Here is a 20842-nt window from a genome sequence, read left to right as displayed (position 1 = left end):
ACATTTGGAAATTGACTGGTTTCTGAGAGGAACTATGATGATGCCCTTCACAGAGGTGCTTTTAGCTTCGAGCCTTAACTGAACACAAACGATCTTATCAGGACTTGTCTCTGAGCTCTGCCTTCCTCTGTCTCAGCTTTATTCTCAGGGAGTCATTTCCCCTGGGGTGCCAACAAATTAGCTACAGGTGGCTCTAGGATTCTACCATCCGCATAGCTGGTGAGCCCATGGGGAAAGCATGTCTCTGTCATGACAGGTCTAAACAAAGTTCTGGGAGGGCTGAATGGTCAGGCTTGGGTTACCCGCACCGGAGAGGGGTCACAGAGTGGACCACCCACAATGAAGAAACTTTAAGGACAAAAAAGGGGTAATGGACTAGGGAAGTATGGTGGCCAGGCGTACTATATTTCCCCAAAGAAATAGCTTGTAGGCATTCACCCCACAATCCCGTACCTGCAAGTGGTAATCTCACTCGCCCAGAGATACTTAAATCCATGGGCACATCATAATCAAAAGCTGGAAGGGGAGCGTTTCAACTTGGGGGTGAAAGAATCCCCAGTCCACTCTTCGGTTTCATAAACATACCACCTTGTTCTGCTGAAGAATTTGGACATGGGTTTTCTTAGGTCCGTCTCCCAAGGCAATAAAAATAAAAACAAAAATAAACACATGAGACCGAATTAAACTTACAAGCTTTTGCACAGCAAAGGAAACCATAAAAGAAAACAAAAAGACTACCTACGGAATGACCGACAGGGCTTAATTTCCAAAATATACAAACAGCTCATAATACTCAACAACAAACAAACAACCCAATCGAAAAATGGGCAGAAGACCTAAACAGACATTTCTCCAAAGAAAAAATACAAATGGCCAATAGGTACATGAAAAGATGCTCAACGTCGATGATTAACAGAGAAATGCGGGACTTCCCTGGTGGCACAGGGCTTACGACTCTGAGCTCCCAATGCAGGGGGCCTGGGTTCGATCCCTGGTCAGGGAACTAGATCCCACGAGCATGCTGCAACTAAGACCTGGTGCAAATAAATAAATAAAATAAAAATTTTTTTAAAAGAGAAATGCAAATCAAATCTACAATGAGGTATCACCTCACACTGGTCAGAATGGCCATCATTAAAAAGTCTACAAATAACAAATGCTGGAGAGGGTGTGGAGAAAAGGGAACCCTCCTACACTGTTGGTGGGAATGTAAATTGGTGCAGCTACTATGGAGAACGGTATGGAGGTTCCTCAGAAAATATACTACCATATGATCCAGCAATCCCACTCCTGGGCATATACCCAGACAAAACTCTAATTCAGAAAGATACATGCATGGCTATGTTCATAGCAGCACTATTCACAATAGCTAAGACACAGAAACAATGTAAATGTCCGTCAGCAGATGAATGGATAAAGAAGATGTGGTGTGTATACACACAATGGAATACTACTCAGCCATAAGAATGAAATAATGCCATTTGCAACAACATGGATGCAACTAGAGGTTATCATATTAAGTGAAGTAAGTTAGAAAGAAAGACAATATTATATGATATCACTTATATGTGGAATCTAAAATATAACACGAATGAACTTATCTACGAAACAGAAACAGACTCACAGACATAGAGAATACAATGGTGGTTGCCAAAGGGGAGGGGGCTGGGGGAGGGATGGAGTGGGATGTTGGGATTAGCAGATGCAAACTATTATATATAGGATGGATGAACAACAGGGTCTTACTGTATAGCACGGGGAACTATATTCAGTATTCTATGATAAACCAATTAATGGAAAAGGATTAAAAAAAAAAAAAGAATGTATACAGAGAATTCCCTGGCGGTCCAGCGGTTAGGACTCTGTGCTTTCACTGCTGAGGGCCCGGGTTCAATCCCTGGTTGGGGAACTAAGATCCCACAAGCCGTGTGGGGAAAAAAAAGTATATATATATATATATATATATATATATATATATATATATATATATGTATGTATATGTATAACTTAATCACTTTGATGTACAACAAAAATTAACACAACACTGTAAATCAACTCTACTTCAATTTAAAAAATTACACACACACAAAAAGAGTTTGGATGTGGTTTTAAAATATGCCAAAAAGAAAACCATCAATTGATCTCTCCAGTTAATAGAAAAAAACGTTCAAGAGTTGGCAGAGTCAAACTCCTGGTGATGTTGCCGTCAGAACTGCGACAGATTCTTCCTGAGATCCTCCTGTCTAATCCTCAGCAGAAGCAGCAGCCCTTTACTGCTCAGAGATTAACTTGCCTTAGATGACACTTTGATATCATGCCTCAGATTGCCTATTTTCACGTTGGAATTCTGTTCATTATTTACATTTTTAAAAATTGTGGCATGAGTCCTATGTCAGTTTCCCTAGTCCCTTACATAACATTCCTTAGCTCAGGGTTTAAAATGGTTACTCAATGAACTCTGAGCCCATTTAAACATCACCACATGGTTCCAGAAACAGGTTTCCCCCATTTTTTGAAAGTCTGCTTTACACCACTGTGCTTTTACTAAAGACCTGCTTTAGTACCTGTGTTTGCTAATGGAAAGAAATCCAAAGAGGATTTTCACTTTTAGGAGAGAGGGAGGTGAAGAGTGAAAATAGCATACAGCGTTTGTAACTGCTACTTGGCTTTACTCCATTTTGGCTTAGGGACAGGTTCCTGGGAATGCTCTCCTCTGGGACAGCGGCAGAATCCTGCACTGACCTTAGACCGTGGGCCTACTGTGCACAGGCAACGCTTGGGTATGAAGTTGGCTTAGACACCGGTATGTGCGGGAAGCTACAGCTTTTCCCGGTAAAGTAAAAGGCCTGCTCACCAGCAACCTCCCCTTTACCAGCAAGATCACTGTGGTATCTCCATGTGGACTTCATGTTTTTGGCCAAAAGAAGGCAAGGAAGAAGGCAAAGGAGAGTTTGATGGTCATGCCACCTTCCTTCCTTCACCAAGAATCTCTTCAAATAACTCTCAAATTACTGTGGCTATTGAGAAAGCCACAAACGTGGACAGTGCAAGACACGGAGGCTGGAGTACTTGAGACTGTACCATTCCTTTGTTCAATAAATATTTACAGAGTACCTACAACCGACCAGATTCTTTGCTTGGTACTGACACTACGTTGAACACGAAAGACAGACACAAACAAATGGGTAAGGGACAGAGTGGCAGAGCCTGGTATTTCAGACATGGTGGTCAGCGACGGCTTCTTTAGGGAGGTTACATTTAAGCAGAGATGGAATTAACTTAGCTGAGCACTCCAGGCCGAGGAAAGAGCAGAGTGCAAAAGGCCCGAAGTGGAGGTGTGCTTCTCGTTCTGTGAACAGCAAGAGAAGCACTCCACTAAGTGGGAGAATCATACAAACGGAGCCTGGAGAGGAGGCTGCAGGCCAGGACACGTACGGCTAGTTGAGTATTTTGGATTTTGTTCTATATGTCACAGGAAGCCACTGGAAAGCTTTGAGCAGGGAAGTAAGAGGGTCGAGGGTCTTGTGAAAGGATCACTGACAGCTGGGCGGAGAATGGCTGCAGCAAAGCGTATCAGTCAGGATCCAGCCGTGAAAAGAGAACCCGCTCCAGTTACTACAGGTGGAGGGGATCTGAAGAGTAAGAGGGGTCAGAGGGACGCATGGGGTGATACCACTGATGAGAAGCTGCTGAAAATTCCCCTGGCTGGAAGGAACCCAGGGGAGCTGCACCAGCACCGGTGCCACCTGGAGATGCTGTCACTGTCATCCTGTATCTCCTAGAGAGCGGCCACCTTGACCAAGGAAGGAATCATCCCAGCTCCTCTTCCACTACAGAAACACCCAGCAACTGCCACAACTCACTGGAAGCCAGCTGGCAGGAGAACCGGGAAAAGAGTTCACGCACTCTGGGTGTCTGTGGGACAGATTATAAAAGGGCAGGTGCTGGACTGAGAAATGACAGATAAATAACCTTCACCGAGTCCACAGTAGAAGCAGGAAACCCAGCAGGAAGCTACATAAAGTGCCGGTGAAAATGATTATGGCTTGAACTAGGACAAAAGTAGAGCTGAACATACTGGTTGGAGTTCAGAGGAAAGGGTGGGACCAGATGGGATTTAAAATCTTCTCTGACCACCATGCACGGGATTAGATGAGGCTGTGACTGGAAAGAGAAGAGGTCCAAGGACTGAGCCCTCAGGCACCTGAACACGTCAGGAGGCCTGGAAGGCGAGAAAGGTCCAGCAAGGAAAAACCCAGAGGACTTGGTCAGGGAGGGAAAAGGAAAACCGGAAGAATACAGGGTGATGGCGAACAAGCAAACACACTGTCTCCAGAAGATGGCAATGACTGCTGGGTGTGGAGGCCAAGTGATCAATAAACAACTTATCATAAGACTAAAAGAGGGTTTTTTTCCCGGCCAAACAGGACTATAGCGCAGGAGTGCAGTCTCCACCAAGGAGGAAAGCGCTCTGGCGAAGCATGGTTTTCAACACAGTTTTTTATATCTTGTCAGGACAAAGAACACACATCAAACAGGACGACAGGATACATTCCTTCAAGGTTTCAAAAGAGACAGCGAGCCAGCACGACCCCGGCGTCTGGGAGGGAAGCTCACCCTCGAGGGAGCGCCAGCATCGGCGTCCCAGGAAAGGGACAGACATCCCCACCTTCAAAGTGGAGTCCTTCACGTCTGGATAACGCATTCTTTCCCCGAGTGGTGAAAGCAGATGCACGAGACAAACAACCACGTGACAAGCTGATAAAATCCAAGTCAAAGCAGGTACAAGCCAGAAGGACTTCCGGCAATCTCCGCAGGTGCAGAGGAGAGCGAGGGGAGAACCCAGCTGCCGCGGGCATTGTCACGTGGGTGCAGGAGGGGGGATCCGAGCTAGCTGCCCCTCTAGGGAGGGAGGGGGCAGGGACCTGGGGGGGGGGGGCGGCCCGGAGAGCGGCTGGTAAAGGGTAAAGGAGGGTAAAGGAGGGCGTGGGGGCGGGGCTGCTGAGGGGCACTCACCTGGGCGCCGAGTCCCCGCGGCTCCGAGCTGGAAGGGAGCGGGCCGGGCGGGCCGAGGGGCGCCGCGGCGTAAGGGCGACGCCTCCTGAGCCGCTGGGCGCGGGGCCCGGTCGGCGAGGTCGTGACCGCGGGGCCCGGGCCCAGCCCGGTCCGACCCGGCCGATCTCACCCCCTCGCCTGCCGACTCGTGGGGGCGGGGCCCACGCGGCGTCCGGCCTGCGCAGGTCACGTGGGACACGCCGGCCAATCGGCGCGCAGCTCGGGGTCGACCCGGGCTCGCGGGGCGGTGGCGGAGCAGTTAGCTGCCGCGGAGCTAGCGCGCCGGCGGGACGGAGGTGCGGCCGGGGTCGCTGGGCCCGGGGACGGGGGGCGGGGATGGAGAGGCACCGCCCGGCGGCCCCGCGTCCGGCCCGCTCACCCCGCACGGCGCCCGATCTCCCCTGTCCCCGCAGGACTGGCCATGGAGCGCGAGGTGCAGCGGGTTCGCGCGGCGTTCGGGTCCGGCCGCTCGCGCCCCCTGACGTTCCGGCGGCGGCAGCTCGAGGCCCTGCGCGCGATGGTGCAGGAGCGCGAGAGGGACATCCTGGCGGCCATCGCCGCCGACCTGAGCAAGGTGCGCCCCCGGGACCTGCGCTCCACGGCCTGCCCCTTTTCCGCGGGCAGCTGTGGCCCTTCCCCTTCCCCTGGATTTGGGTCGTTCGTCCGCTTCGTGTGTTGCAGGCCTCTTCCTCCGAGTCGGGTTCTTGTCTTTCAACTTTGCGGTTTCTTATGCAGACACAGGGTTTTGCTTGTCGTCGTTGCGCTCAGATTTCCCTCGATGATGTTAGGTGTCACGTCTGTGCACCCGCGAGTCACCCGGAGACCTTGTTGTACGATGCGGACGGTGCTTCACTGGGTCTGCGGGGAGGGGGTCTGAGAGCCCGAGTTTTTGTAAGAAGCTCCCAGGTGATGTACCAATGGAACCACGCTTTGAGTAGCAAGGTCTTGGGGGAATGTTTCGGGTTTAAAAATGGTCCCCTATGTTTTATAACACTGTTGTTACCATTTTGTTTTTAATTTTTCTCTTCATTTTAGGGGTAACAAGGCCTTGCTCTGGCTTTGCTAGGCTCCTTCGGCCCCTCCCCCTGGAAGATTATTTTGAGGGGTAGTAACATCAGTAGTAACAACAGGAACTCAAAAACTTCCTGTATAGCACTTTTGGTGGAGAGGAACTGTGATGTCAAATAGTCAAGGTGGAAAGAAGTCTGACTCATTCACTCTACAAGCATTTCTGAGGGTGTATATATAGGATTACTAAAGAAGTACAATAAATTCCTTGCCCTTGAGGGCTTTAAGTTTGGTTGGGAAACAGAACAGGCACAGATAAAGTGGGGCTGTAGTTTTAAGCCAGAGTATTAAGGCTGAAATGTTAAGATATAGGGGAAAGCATAATGACTATGGTTTATAAAGTGTGATCAAGGCACACCATTATTAATTAGGGAAGTTTTCGTGAAAGAGTTAACGTTTAAGCCTGACTTTAAATGGCTTGGATCAGTAAAGAAGGATTTAAAGGGACTGAATATATTAAGAAGGTAATTAGCAAGTCCTTACTGTGGGCTTGGAGGACACACAGGAATCTGCATGGCAGACCAGCTAGTCTGACAGGTTTGCCTGTCCTGATGCTTTTTTTTTTTTTTTTTTTTTTGCATTGCCGTAAGGCTTAGTTCCCCGACCAGGGATCAAACCTATGTCCCCTGCAGTGGAAGCACAGAACCCTAACTACTGGACCGTCAGGGAATTCCCTGGCCCGATGCTTCTGACGTTCAGGGCCAAGTGTGTCATGCCCACAAAGGTTAACTGTGACCTTCTTGTAACAGAGTGAATTCAACGCATACAGTCAAGAAGTCATCACCGTGCTTGGAGAAATTGATCTCGTGCTGGAGAAGCTTCCTGAATGGGCCGCTGCTAAACCAGCTCAGAAGAACCTGGTCACCATGCTGGACGAGGCCTACATCCAGCCAGAGCCCCTGGGAGTCGTGCTGATTATCGGAGCTTGGAACTACCCCTTTGTCCTCACCATCCAGCCTCTGATAGGAGCCATCGCTGCAGGTCTGGTGTCAGCTTCCGTCCTTACGCTGTCTTCGAGAGGCGTATTCTCTGAAACTGATTGTACATTAAGGACAGTGGTTAGTTAAATGCATTTGCTGTGGTGGCTCGCCTTGGTTTACACCAGCAGTGTATTGAGAATTCATAAACGTTATTATTACTTGTTCAGTGGGCTCCAGAGATTTCTGGGGTGACTGCTTTTTGGGGCCCTGGAGAATGGACCTGCGAGGGTGTAGAGGCACGCGCGAGTCCACGGGCCCAGGTTTGGAGTCACACGTCCATAGCGTCATGTGGTTTCAGTTGCCACCTCTGGCTTTGGATGAACCAGTTGATTCTGTCTGACCCCTTTCTTCATTCAAATAAGGGCTCTGGGAGGAATGCTTGGGTCTACAGCAAATGCCAAGGGATTCATTTCTCAGTTAACCACGATCCAGACGAACGGCTTTATGTTGGCAAAGCTTGTCTGTGCGATAATCCCAGGGCAAAAGGAAAATCCAAGGGTGGGAGTGAGAACAGTGAGAGAAGGCCAGAGGCCTGGGGGAGCCTGGCTGGGGCCTCCCGTCAAGGACCTACGTGGTGAGCACTGAGGAGTTAGCCTTGGGGAAAGAGGCAGTGGGGCGAGCGCTCACGCCTATGGTGAGGAAGACAGAACGCAGAGCCAGAAATAACCAGAGGAATTAACCCTTAGCCTGTGCTCCCCACAGGAGCTCCGTCTCGTGGATGTTAGAATCGCTCAAGTACTAGACAACGTCCTGCTTTTTGCTTTGTTTAGGAAATGCTGTGATTATCAAGCCTTCTGAAGTAAGCGAAAATACAGCCAAGGCCTTGGCTACGCTCCTCCCTCAGTACTTAGACCAGGTAAGAGGACCTTGCCCCCTCTCTGGCACGTCTGTCTGTCTGTTTGGCACATCTGTCTGTCGTGGGGAACACACTCTGCTCTTCATGCTGGCTTGCGTCATTGGTGGTCAGGCCTCCACACTCATTTTCCCTCAGCCTCCCACGGCTGGCTTAACAAGAGAAGTTAAGTTCCAAAAAAACTGTGGAATAGTTCAGCTGTTGTAGTTACACAGTTTGGCCAGGCCCGTGGCTTTATCGGCACCCCTGCTATTAACAAAGCCTCCACTGCCATTTGGCATTTCGAATTAACCTTTGATCTGACATGATTTTAGGTGTATCCTTTTAGTGAGTTATTTAATGAGGAACTGGTACCGTGCTGGGTGCTCTTCATGAGGTGCAGTTACGTGAGCACACGTCTACATTTAAACGGGCATGTTTGTGGCCCGAAAGCTACAGAAAGAGAAAGGCCTCCTGACCCAGAGTGTGGACCCTCACTCAGAGTTACAGGGCTGGCATTTAAAAGTATCGGAAGCTGGGACTTCCCTGGCGGTCCAGTGGTTAAGACTTCGCCTTCCAATGCAGGGGGTGCGGGTCCGATCCCTGGTCGGGGAGCTGGCATCCCGCGTGCCTTGCGGTCAAAAAACCAAAACAAAAAAACAGAAGCAGTATTATAACAAATTCAATACAGACTTTGTAAATGGCCCACATCAAAAAAAAAGTATCTTTAAAAACAAGAGTATCGGAAGCGGTGGAGAAAAGACGATCTCTGAAGCAGCGGTCTGATGCCCCCCGTGGAGGAGATCGTGACGCCACGTGAACTGGGGCCATTGGCTCTGCGTGGAGGAGTCCTCGGTGCATGCCAGGGAGACGCAGCTGTGCAGCATCGCACCTGTAGTCGGCCACGTCTTCTGACAGCGGCCTACAAGCCAACTCCGGTTCTCGGAGGAGCCGTGCTCCCCGTGTTGGCTCATCCCTGCCACGGCGGCCACGGAGCAGTGTTGTCCCGGGGCCTGGGGTGCCCAGGGCGGTGAAGGCGGTGAGGTAGGGCAGGTGCTTCACCGTCTGTCCCTGCCCGGATGGGCGTCGCCATCGCGGCCCTGCCTCCCTCGGCTTGTCGGGGACCAACCACACAGGCTCTGTGGATTCAGGTGGAGGCAAGCTAAAGCTTGAAACACCTGTCGGGCCGCTGAGCTGTGAGTAGAGATGGAGGGGAAACACGGGGCCCACCGGCCGGCTGGTGCTCGGTGTCCCGCCGCCGCTCTTCACACCGTGACCATCCTCTCTCGTGCGACAGCTGCAGACGGTCGCACGGTGCACGTGAGGGTTCAGTGCAAAGCGCTGTGACCTCCTCCCATCACAAGAGGAGGCTGAGGCTCGGAGGCGTCGGGTGGCCGCCAGCGGTCACGTGAGCCAGAGGATGACGGGGCGCAGGTGCAGCCCGGACCTGCCCCTGGAAGCGCTCCCCTGCCGGCCTTTGCACACATTCGGGGAGCAGTTACTCGGTTCCCCCCCGTGCCCTGAGCCGCGTGCAGAGAGGACGTCCGGGTGGACGCGCCTGGGGCCTGTCCTGTGGTCACCGACCGCGGCCACGTCCCCACAACCCTCCCCTCTCCCAGCCCCCGTCTCGTGGTTTCCCGGGACCTGTCTCCACCTTTTCCTGGTTTCTCTGAATGTTACGTGTTTACGTCAGATGATAGGATCCCTTCGGTGATGCGAGTGTTTGTCTTTCTTGAAGGACCTGTACGCGGTTGTTACTGGTGGCGTCGAGGAAACCACGGAGCTTCTGAAGCAGCGGTTTGACCACATTCTCTACACGGGAAACACCACTGTTGGAAAAATTGTCATGGAGGCTGCCGCCAAGCACCTGACCCCAGTGACCCTTGAACTGGGCGGGAAGAGTCCGTGTTACGTTGACAAAGACTGTGACCTGGACGTTGCCTGCAGGTGAGACAAGTTATCTGGACTCCCCCGGCAGGCTGGCGTGCCCTGTACCTCGTCGCTGGGCATTGCCGTTGATGTCCTCACAGGGACCAGAACTCCTTCACAAACCACACCTTGGCGCCACAGCCGGAGGAGACGAACACGAGGTTGTGAAATCACACAGCTGCCCTCAGGATGAGGAAAAGCCATTTCTGTTCTCTAGATAGTAGACCTGGCGAGAAGTTTTACTGTTCCGATAGCCGATCCAGGAAGTAGATAATGCCAGGGATCCTGTGTGCCTCATAAAATCTTTAAATTTCCAAAGAAAGGGCTGATCTCTTAACTGAGCTCCTTTACTGATAAAACCAATAATTCTCATCTTTTAACTGAGATGAGAATAATAGCATCTTGCATCTGAGAACCAGAAGATGCAAGGTTTCGGGTTGTCGCCGCTGAATCAGTCCAGCTAACAGGAAGTGCCACGCTGGCACGGCGTGGCTCTCCCTCCCTTCAGACAAGGGGAGCGGGTTGGCTCTGTAAGTAGACGTCTGCTTGCTGGAACAGGGGACCCCAGTTCGTGGGTTTCCGTCTGAGCCCGGGCCCAGCGTCCCAGATCGGGGAGGGCTTCTGGTCCTGCTTGTACCTGGCATCTTGCAGCAGGACCGAGCCACGGCAGGAGCCGTGCTGTCTGTGGAACCCCTGTCCTCCCAGATGTCCTCTCGGCCGGGGTGGGAGGAGGAGGGGGTCAGAAGGCTGTTTCCCTCTTTTCCTGCCACAGGCAGTGGCTTCCCCGCGTGTAATGTTTCTCATGAACTGGCAGGAGGCTTTCCCTGCTTTGTAGAACAGTCTACACCGATTGAAAATGCGTCCTCAGTTCCAACCGACTGATACAGAGATGAGTTTTCGAAACATTTTTTATCAAGATTACCAAATACATTTACATACTAGTAATCTTGACAGCTAGCTGAAAAACGTTCAGACGGTGCCGAAGCGCGTGACAGGGGCGTGGGGACTGAACTCTGCCTGCTTGTGCTTTTCCCAGACGCATCGCCTGGGGCAAGTACATGAACTGCGGCCAGACCTGCATCGCCCCCGACTACGTGCTCTGCGAGCCGTCCCTCCAGGACCTGATCGTGCGGAAGGTGAAGGAGGCTGTGAAGGTTCGTGTTTCCCACCTCTGGGTCCACTGGTCTCACTGGGATACAGAGTGAAATCAGATGTTTGCAGGGGGCATCGCCCCATCCCCTCCCTGGAACATTCCAGGAGCACGTGACTGAACTAATTTCCTGGCTAATGCAAAGTGCTTTCGTAGAACGGGGTTGCAAGGTGAGATTGGTGCTACACACACTGACACTGTCTAGTTGATTTGTTGATGGCACAGCTGGTTAGGTGTAGAACGGACCTTAAAAAAAAAGCTCAGTAGCTATTGTGTGGTCTGGGGAGAACATCGCAAGGCCTCTGCGGTGTGGCCAAGGCCCTCGCCGCGGCTGCGGCGATCAAGGTTATCGGTGCTCGGCTGTGCCGGCCGTTTAGAGAAGCCGGCAGTTTCGAGGAACGTGCACCCTTGACGCGGCCATCAGTCTTTGAGGGCGTTTCAAATGGCCATCTCTAGCGAGGGGACCAAGGAAGGCTACACGGTGGTGTCCTGAGCTGAGCCAGAAGGAACGTAGGACTGGGACTGGAAGAAAGGAAGGGATGAAGCTGTGACAGTTCAGCGGTGGGAGCCCCCTGGGTGGAGAAATTATTGAAACAACCGTTGTTCACTCGCCGGGTACTGACCGAGCCCCGAAAGGAAGGCTCCAGAACACCCAGGAGTGACGTAGGTGAGCAGCAAGGTGACGTGGAAGTTGGACGTTAGTGGCGGGACCGCGATGGGGCCGGTCAAGGAGAGCGTGAAAGGGGAGCTTGGCCCGACTCTGGGAAGACACTGGGGCTGCTGGGGACGTGCTCGGGTGAGTGTGGTGAGGAACTGGGTTCCCAGGAGGCGTGTGTTCTCTCGTCACCGTGGCTCTCCACTGGGGGTCACTGGGAGCCGTTTCAGAAAAGCCCCCCTCCGAAGACAGTGGTCCAGCAGGGCTGGGGTCTCCAGGTGACGCTGAGGTGCGGCCAGCGCTGAAAACCACTCCTGTGGCTCCGGCGTTGGGGCCCAGGAACACGCATTGCAACACGCTGCCCGGGAGCTTCCTGCCTCCCGGCTTCGAGGTGGGTGCGGGGGGTGGACCGTGCTCAGTGCCGCTGGAGAGTAGATTGAGAGCTCCCGCGGGGCTGACTGCTTGGCTTCTGAGGCTCTCTTACTCTGGTTGATTTACCAAGACTGTGTTTTGACCTTTTGAGTGGTTTCACGGTTATCTGTGACTGGTGGAAGTTCCCGTCCAGAGAAGACCTGACACGAGGAAATAGCACAAAGCTCAGCAAACCCTTTCTGCAAAAGGGGAAAAACACAGGCGGTCAGTGTTTTAGGCTTTGCAGGTCACAGGGCCTCTGCCACCACCACCCAGCTCCTCGCAGGACAGCAGCCAGAGCTGATAGGCAAGCGCACGTGTGGCCCCGACACGGGGCGAGACCCCCCCTACTTGCTCTGTGTCCACCCCCAGGAGGGACCCATGCCAACCCCCGAAACCGTGGAAAATGGGAGACTTGTGTGTGTGCTTTAACTCCTGTCCTTGACCTGCCAGAGCACTTAGTCTTACTACTGTTAAAGGATTTGGGGGCTGGGGGGTTGGATTCTGTAAGGATACAAAACCAGATTTGGGGCCATGGTGAATTTTATAATTATTAAAGAAATTAAAATATGGGTCTTTGGTGACAACTAGATACTACTGTTTTCAACAGGAATTTTATGGAGAAAATGTAAAAGAATCCCCCGACTATGAAAGGATCATCAATCTTCGTCATTTTAAGAGGATACGAAGTTTGCTTGAAGGACAAAAGATAGCTTTTGGCGGGGAGACCGATGAGGCCACACGCTACATAGGTAACGGAGACTCATCTCGTCCTGTAGGGAGGGGCCCCTTAACAGTTTTTATGGACACTTTTTACGGACGCTGAATAAACTATTAGGTGCAGAGTGTTTAATAAGCTATTAAATACTGCTTTCTGGTATACTGCTTTGTTACAGGCGAGTTGAAGATGATTTTATATATGTATACGTTGAGTAACTCTATTTAGTTGTTTGTATTTACACGCGTATTTTATCCAACTGTTTCTTCCTGGCAACCTTGAGAAGCAGAACCAGACTCTGTAGTTATTTCCAGCTTACGGCTGGGAAAACAGCCCAGAGAAGGAAATAGCTCAACCACAATTGCACAGCTAGCCGACAGCCAGTACTCTTCCAGAAAGAATGTTTTCACCTATCATGCTTGACCTCGCTGTTGACTTTCTTGTTGTGTTCTTTGTTTTTTTGCCACGAGTATGTATCACTTTTGAATTTTAAACACACTTATCTAAAATAACACCTAAGATGAGGGAAGAATCACTCATGGGGACTTCCCTGGTGGCGCAGTGGTTAAGAATCCTCCTGCCAATGCAGGGGACACGGGTTCGAGCCCTGTTCCGGGAAGATCCCACATGCCACGGAGCAACTAAGGCCATGCGCCACAACTACTGAGCCTGTGCTCTAGAGCCTGCAAGCCACAACTACTGAAGCCCGCGTGCCACAGCTACTGAGACCACCTGCCACAACTACTGAAGCCCACACACCTAGAGCCCGCACATCTAGAGCCCGTGCTCCCAACAAGAGAAGCCACCGCAGTGAGAAGCCCGCGCACCGCAAGGAAGAGTAGCCCCCACGCGCCGCAACTAGAGAAAGCCCGCGTGCAGCAACAAAGACCCAACGCAGCCAAAAATAAATAAATAAACAAACTTATTTTCAAAAAAGATCACACCTGAAGTTGGCGAAGAAGCTGCTCCGCAAATCTGTTTACCTGTTTCCTCTCATCATCACCAAAAACCCCAGCTTTTCAAAAACAGAACTTAAGGGGCTTAAACAGTACGGAGAAAAGTATGCTCTCGGCCTGTTAGTTCAGCGGCTCCGTAACACCCCCAGAGCCGTGGGGGTTCGTCTTTGTGTCCTGCCGGCCTGGCATGTTGACTGCCTGCCTCTATGCCCATCAGTGGTGAGAGGGAAGGTCGGCCGTGATTAGCGCAGACTAGTTAGGAGCTTCCCCCGACCTGGTCCAGGGTCACCTCACCTAAGCACGTGGCTCTGCCGAGGGGGATGGACACCTCTCTGGCCCAGGGAAGCCGCGGGCAGCGGATCTGAGGCAGCGGCTTCTGTACCCCCGGGCGTGCTGGAGAGAGCCGTCCCGTGCCGTGCCTCCAGGACAACCTGGTCGTAACTGTGGGTGGAGGAGAGAGCACCCTTGTTCCGTCAGGTGTCTTCTCCTGTAGTCGACCCTCCAGCCCGTCCGCAGGGTCTCCCCAAGCACTGCGGCTTGGGGACTACTTGGTGTGGACACTGGACACCCCACAAAGCTCTTGAGGATCCGTGTCGTCCTCCGGTCTGTGTCTTTCCCCAGAGTGGACGGAACGCTGAGATAAGCCTTAGGGAATCCCACCATTTCATTACGTTTTCTGAACCTGACGCAGTTGTAATCAAGATCAAAGAGAGCACAGGCAGGAACGCACTTCCATGAAGAAGCCGTACTGGTTTGATCCACCGAGGGGCCCTCCGTGCTCCCAGGAAGGCCTGTCCACAGAAGGACGTAGCAATGTGGTGCTGAACAGGGTTAAACATGCACAGGTTTTACTCAAGCCTGTACCTCCCCCTGGGTTTGCACAAGGATCCCTGATGCACACGCGTGGAGATGTAATATTTGCACGGTTCACCCACGTACTTGGGACTTGTGTCAGTAGACGACACCTGGGCGGGAGTGGGGAAGGGATGGGTGGGTGACCCAGTGAGCCAGACGTGAGGTGAGGGTTTGGCATTTCTGTCTCCTGCTTGAGCGTTTTCATTTTTCAGCCCCAACGATACTCACTGATGTGGATCCTGAAACCAAGGTGATGCAAGAGGAAATTTTTGGACCAATTCTTCCAATAGTGCCTGTGAAGAATGCAGAAGAAGCCATACAATTCATAAATGAACGCGAAAAGCCCCTGGCTTTCTACGTGTTTTCTCATAACACTAAGGTAAACTCCCCAGCATGCAGCTCGCTCTCAGAAGCCATGCTCCTTCTCTGCTGTACAGCAAATGCTGACTATTTCGTCCGATGCCAGAGTCCCCCAGCCCTGGGTAATGAGGCCCTGGGGTTAGGGCTGTGACCCTTCCCTTACTCCCTGGGGTCAGAGCTGAGTCTTCGGGGCGAGCGTCACAAGCCTGGTGACTCACAGACGCCTGCCATGTCACTGGGAGACGTCTGAGCGCCAGCATCAGAAGCGCTTCTGCTGTTGATCCGTAGGGCGTCCTGTGGTAGAGCCCCGGCTCTTACCCACGCGGCGTCCGCGGCCCGCAGGGCAGTGTCTCTGGCGCTGCTGAGGGAGGTGCTTGGGAAGCCTCGGACTTGGCTTTCTCCAGCCACGGGGCTTCGTGGTTGGAATGGTGTTGCCGTCCCAGCCGGGCCGGCAGAGCACACGCCAGCCCAGGCCCAGCAGCCCTGCCGCCGCCCTCCACGCGGCCCGTCCGTATGCACCTCGAGGACTGGCTGCTGCTAAGGGACAGTGGCCTCAAGGTGGGCCAGTGGGCCAGGAGCCTCTGAAGAAAGGGGAAAACTCGGAAGGGAGGGTGCAGCCAGGTGAGGTCGACGAGTTCCCACGGCAGGTGTTTTCTGCAGAGCCTCTGCCGGGGCCACGCAGGGAGTCTCGGGGCAGCTTCTAGAGCTGGCAATGCTGGCGGTGCTGGCGCGGTACCGATCTCTACAGGCCGTCCAGGAAGACCAGACGTGCAGGGCTCAGCTAGGAATGGGTTACTGACACACAGCGGTCTGACGGTTGAAATGACCACAGGCAGTGGTGGACGGAGTGGAAGCTGCGGTCTGCGGCCCAGGCACAGGGCAGCGGGTCAGGCTCGGTCCCAGGGTCGGCAGTGACCTTTTCTACAGAGGACTTGGTGGGTCAGCAGCCAGGGGAGGTGACATTTACCAGTCCAGTGTCATCGTGCCCATTCATGTCCTGGGCCAACCAGCGATTTCCTTCAAAAATAGGATGCTACCTCTGAAATCTTGAATCTTTTTTACATTTCCTGCAAACGAAATGATACCTGTTAATCACATGCCATCCTTTAAAGCAGAGATAGAGAAATATTAACAATTTTAAAAATCTGGAATATAGCCTGAACCATCCCTGGTAAGAAAGGCCCTGGCTGTGGTCCCAGGAGTCCAGCACTGGGGTGTGCCCGGGTGCGTGGGCCCAACTCTTCAGGCCGTCCGGGTCTCGCTCAGTGCCCCGGCCTCGAGGAGGATGTGGGTCCCAGGCCAGGGGTGACTGACCCGGAGCCTCTGTTCCTTCTCGTCCTCAGCTCATCAAGCGAATGATCGACAGGACGTCCAGCGGGGGCGTCACGGGCAATGACGTCATCATGCACTTCATGCTCAGCTCCCTGCCCTTCGGAGGCGTGGGTGAGGCCCCCTCCCGGTCAATGCCCCTGCAAGCCGCTGCCTGGGGTCCACCTCTGTCCCGCCCCCTGCTCTCCATCCCCAGTCTGTAATGACTGTTCTTTCTTGCGTTGCTTCACTGGTTTATGGCCAAAAATCAGGTCTCAGGCCAAAAATCAGGTCTCAGTTGAACTGATAAATGCCCTCTGTCCTTTATCGAATGAGGTAGCACGTGACGGGCTCACAGCGCCAGGAGCAGACAGCAGCCAAGGGCTTGAACGTCCCTTTGCTTTTTGGGGCTAAAGGGCAAAACGAAACAAAGCACTATAGAAAGTTACAAGGGAAAATGTAGTAGCCTCCGAGGCAGAAGCACTGTTAACATTTTGGCTTGTCGTTTAGATTTTCTTCCTTAAAATGCACGTCTCCTGACACACGGCACAGAGTCTCCCTGCAGCTTCGGCTGTCACCTAGGTGATGCCCCAGCGGCCCCGCCCCAGTAAGCTGCGAGCCGGGTGCCTCGTGCCACGTGCTAGTTCGCCCGGCTCACGTGACCGAGCAGGGACGTGAGCACGGTCCCGGAGCACAGGTCCAAGAGGCCTGTTGCCACACAGCCGCGTGACCCCGCTGTCCTGGCCTCGGGCACCTTCCAGGAGCCGGGGGGAGCAGTGGCTCAGCCACGTGCCACGGCGGGAACAGGCACAGGCGGCTCTTGGAGTGGACCGCTTGGAGTCCCCTCTCCCTCTCAGGAGGTGGGGCTCTGGTGAGAGTGAGCTTGGTCCCTGGCATCAGTGACAGCCAGCACCCCGGGAGCTGCTGGTCCCTGCCCTGCTCTCGGAGAGCGTCCTGTGCCAGGGGCCCGCCGTGCGGGGGGCGCTAGGAGGACGTCCTGGAACGAGCCACGTGCGCCGGTGGAGGGGTGCGGCCGGAGCGCCGTCACCCACAGCGGAGCCCGTCTCGTCTGTTCCTTTATTTCAGGGTCCAGTGGGATGGGAGCGTATCACGGAAAACACAGTTTCGATACTTTTTCGCATCAGCGTCCCTGTTTATTAAAAAGCCTGAAGCGAGAAGGCGCAAACAAACTCCGGTATCCTCCCAATAGCCAGTCGAAGGTGGACTGGGCCAAACTGTTCTTCCTGAAACGGCTCAACAGAGGGAAACTCGGGCTTCTGCTGCTCGCCCTCCTGGGCGTCGTGGTGGCGGCGCTCATGAAGGTGAGTCCCCGGGACTCGGGCGCCCGGCGCCTCCAGGTGCACCTCTTGCGTCTCGGGAGCACCTCCGGTCTTTCAAGCAGCTCTCCCCTATTAACTTCCAGAGCCTAAGACTGAGGTCAGGGAGCTTCAGGCTGCTGGGCCGCCCTGCTTTTCCGGGCATCCCTGGCTGCCTCTGTGCTCCGGCGGCAGGGACCGTGCAGGCCACAGGCCTCAGTCCTTACGGGGGGCGTGTGGCGGCCTCTGGTCGGAGAGTTTAAAGCCCCGTCGAGCGTGCTGCCGAAGTCCGAGCCGCCTCACCCTCTGATCCTCTTGCTGTTGGTGCCTCAGCGTCAGTTTGGTTCCTGGGTGTGCAGGAACCCGGCGTGCGTGGAGGTGGAGGACAGCGTGCCGGGGACGGGGCTGGTGGGGAAGCAGCTGTGCTGGGGGAAGCTGGCCTGTGGCGTTTCTCTCTGGTGACTGGCCGTTCCGGGCGTGGACTTGCTAAGAGACCCTCATGACGGCCAGCGTCCAAGGACGGCCCGTATCCTCAGGGAGGAGCCAGATTTGAGCATTTAATGGAAACAGCTGTGTTCATATCTGTATTTTGTTTAAATGTTGAAAGGGGGTCGGCTCACCTTACAGTGTCACAGCTTTGGTGGAACTGGACCTACCGGTCACGTCTGAGATCGTTTGGGTTTCCTTGGAAATACCAGGCTGTGCTGAGGAGAAAGGCCCTGTTGATTTTTCTGGCAGTTCACAGATTGTGCCGTCCTGGGAGCCAGGAACGCCAGAACCCAGCCCTGTCTGTTGAGAGGAGGTTGGGCTGATTCTTTCCTTTCTGTCAAGTGGGCCAGCTTGGGGTGTGTTCTCTTCCAGTCGTTTGTTTTTCTACACTTGGAGGCTTAGGCGATATCAGAAAAAGAATGTCTCCAGACGTTCTGGACCTTGGCCTAGAGAGTCAGAGTGTGAAAACTTAACTTGGCCACAGGTTTCCAAGGGTGAGGTCGGCTTGCTGGACTCTCAAGATTAGAGGTCGTGGCTTAGCTGGGTCTGGGTGAAGCATTCATTACTTCCAGAAAAGGATGGTATCATGCACTCAGCTGTCCCAGAGGACGTGCCCGCTGACCCCCACTCGTAGTCACCTTCCTTTGTTTCAGAATTCGAGAATAATCTTATAAAAAGCTCCAGGTCACTATTTATTTTGGTTTCGAGTTGTTTCGTTTTTTTCTTAAAACTTCGACTTTAGAATTCATGTAGCAGACTTAGTGAATCAAAACATCTTGTGGGGTGTAGAACTTTCTTGTTTTTTTTCTTCTGCTTCTTCCTGAGGTCGGAGGTGCGCTTGGGTCTCTGGTCACTATCTGCCTATCTTTTTTCCCCGAGACGTGGGTCCCCAGCCTGACAGGCATCTTCTTGGTCTGGATGGAGTTTCTTAGCCTCATGGAAAATTTGGAGGTGCAGGCTGACTGTGCCCCGTATTCCCAGGAGGGCTCCCCCAGGTGCAATGCCCCGTGCCCCACAGGCTAGGGCAGGCCAGGTGGCCCGCCCAGAGTTTCCGAAAGGGTTTGGCAGACAAGCCTTTCTCTGGTAGGGTCTAGAGAAGCAGCAGTGTATAAAAACGTTTATTGGGCTGGGAACAAGAAAATATGGCTTTGACCCCGGGCTCTGGGACCGACTTAATTATGGCTTCGGCCGAGGCCTCTTCTGAGCCCACAGAGCGAGGGCACGGGCACCCGGAGGTCCAGGCCGCTTCCAGCCGCACCTCTCTGCGCTCCTTACTGGGGGCCCATGTGTTCGTCGTCCCGATTGTTTTGGATTCAGCGTGAGATGGCGTAAAGACTGGGGGTTTCTCTCCTCTTTGCTGCTTCTCTGCTCTTCTCTCTGTGCTTTTACCCGCTTCTTATCAAATCACCTTTTAAACAACTGACTCTGAGCCTAAACTGTCCGTTTACTTGAGGAATCTACTGGCGGTAATTGCAGACATTTTTCTGAAATTGCTTTTTGCGCTTAGTAGTTATTTTGTTATGTGCTTGGATATGATTTTAGTAATTCACTTTACTAGAATTAGAATGGATTTGGAACATTTTAAAATGGGAAACTGAAAGCTGCAAAACTGTCAATCCAAAGGGAACATGTCAGAACCTCAGAGTGGGGGAATTTTCTCTGTGCATTTTACACAAAGTAAAGTTCCAGTAAAGCTTAACATAAGCTGTGGAAAGCATTTGGGGGTTTGTAAAAGTTGAGGAAAATAAAAGGTTCAAATTGAACGATGTCATCGGGCCTTTGAAAATTAAATCCAACGTTTGAACTCTGCGGTTGTGGCCGTGCTTCTTTAAGCCTCAGTGGGTACTGGTGAAATTCACCACTGCTCTGGGGGAGGGCATGACCTGTCATCCTCAGCCCGGCCACACTTAAGACTCCTTAGGGATCTGTGGGCCTTGTTGACATGGTCCTTAGGACAGACGGTACGTGTCAGGGTCCCGATCCCGGGCCCATGTTCCAGGGCTGGTGGGGGCATTGCAAACCAGCGGGTAACCCAGATTCCTTTCTCCTCCCCCAGGCTGGATGCTACTGAAGAGTGATCCGTAACGCCTCGTCATCCTCTCTACTGAATTATTCTTCTACCAAATAATTAATGAACCAGTAATTTTTAAATCCTGCCAAAAATTGTAAGACAACATGCAAATGCACCATCGCCAAACCTAAAAGTCATTGCCACTCACCATTAATAAAACTCACCGTTTCAGCCAAAGCCCAGCACTCGCCCGCCCAGTAGTGAGACACTCGGAGAACCCCCATCCCTAGAGCTCTGGGCTGGGGGAGGGGAGAGCGTGCTGGGTGAACCTGAGTTCACAGAACCTGCTCAGCGACTCTGCTGCTCACGGGACATGGGACACCCTGCCCCTACCGCGGGCATCACCCTGTGACCTTCCAGAGCCCAGCCCCGCCCGGGCTTCCAGGCCTCAGTCCAGAGAGGTGAGGCGAGGTCTCCCAGCCCCCTTGGGGTTCGAGGCACTAGAACTGAGGTGGGGGGGCTCCCTGTCCCTCATCTGTTGGGACTTGAAAGGCTGACCTCTGGGCGTCGGCCCTCCCCTCGCATCCACTCTCTGTCCTGTCTTGTGCTTGGTTTGTGATGGTCCGTGCGGCCGTCCACACATGGTTTTGTGACGCACGTCACTCACTCAGAGCATCTTGTAAATCCTGGAAGACAGTTGCCAGTTTCATACAAGTATCAGCTATCATTTCTAGGGTGCAGGAGTTGTA

At 53.0% G+C, this 20842-nt stretch overlaps 1 protein-coding gene across 1 annotated transcript; it reads left to right on the top strand.

Moving 5' to 3' along the window:
* The first annotated feature begins 5476 nt into the window (after positions 1-5476).
* ALDH3A2 (aldehyde dehydrogenase 3 family member A2) lies at positions 5477-20167 on the top strand. The gene is made up of 9 exons (XM_065898164.1): positions 5477-5629; positions 6873-7104; positions 7874-7959; positions 9674-9882; positions 10901-11018; positions 12691-12832; positions 14822-14988; positions 16313-16412; positions 20139-20167. Exons 1-9 carry the CDS (start codon positions 5477-5479, stop codon positions 20165-20167), a joined length of 1236 nt encoding a protein of 411 aa, XP_065754236.1.
* Positions 20168-20842: the final 675 nt, after the last annotated feature.

The sequence above is a fragment of the Phocoena phocoena genome, chromosome 19, assembly GCF_963924675.1.
Source record: "Phocoena phocoena chromosome 19, mPhoPho1.1, whole genome shotgun sequence".
In the NCBI taxonomy this organism is placed as follows: domain Eukaryota; kingdom Metazoa; phylum Chordata; class Mammalia; order Artiodactyla; family Phocoenidae; genus Phocoena; species Phocoena phocoena.
The sequence above is the reverse complement of the archived record's forward strand: the minus strand, read 5'-3'. Positions and strand labels throughout refer to the sequence as shown.

Excerpts from the sequence above, each read along its gene's own strand:
- ALDH3A2 (XM_065898164.1), top strand. The coding sequence starts at position 5,477 with ATGGAGCGCGAGGTGCAGCGGGTTCGCGCGGCGTTCGGGTCCGGCCGC. Across the intron at positions 7,105-7,873 it reads GATAGGAGCCATCGCTGCAG|GAAATGCTGTGATTATCAAG; the intron begins GTCTGGTGTCAG and ends TGCTTTGTTTAG. Across the intron at positions 7,960-9,673 it reads TCCCTCAGTACTTAGACCAG|GACCTGTACGCGGTTGTTAC; the intron begins GTAAGAGGACCT and ends TCTTTCTTGAAG.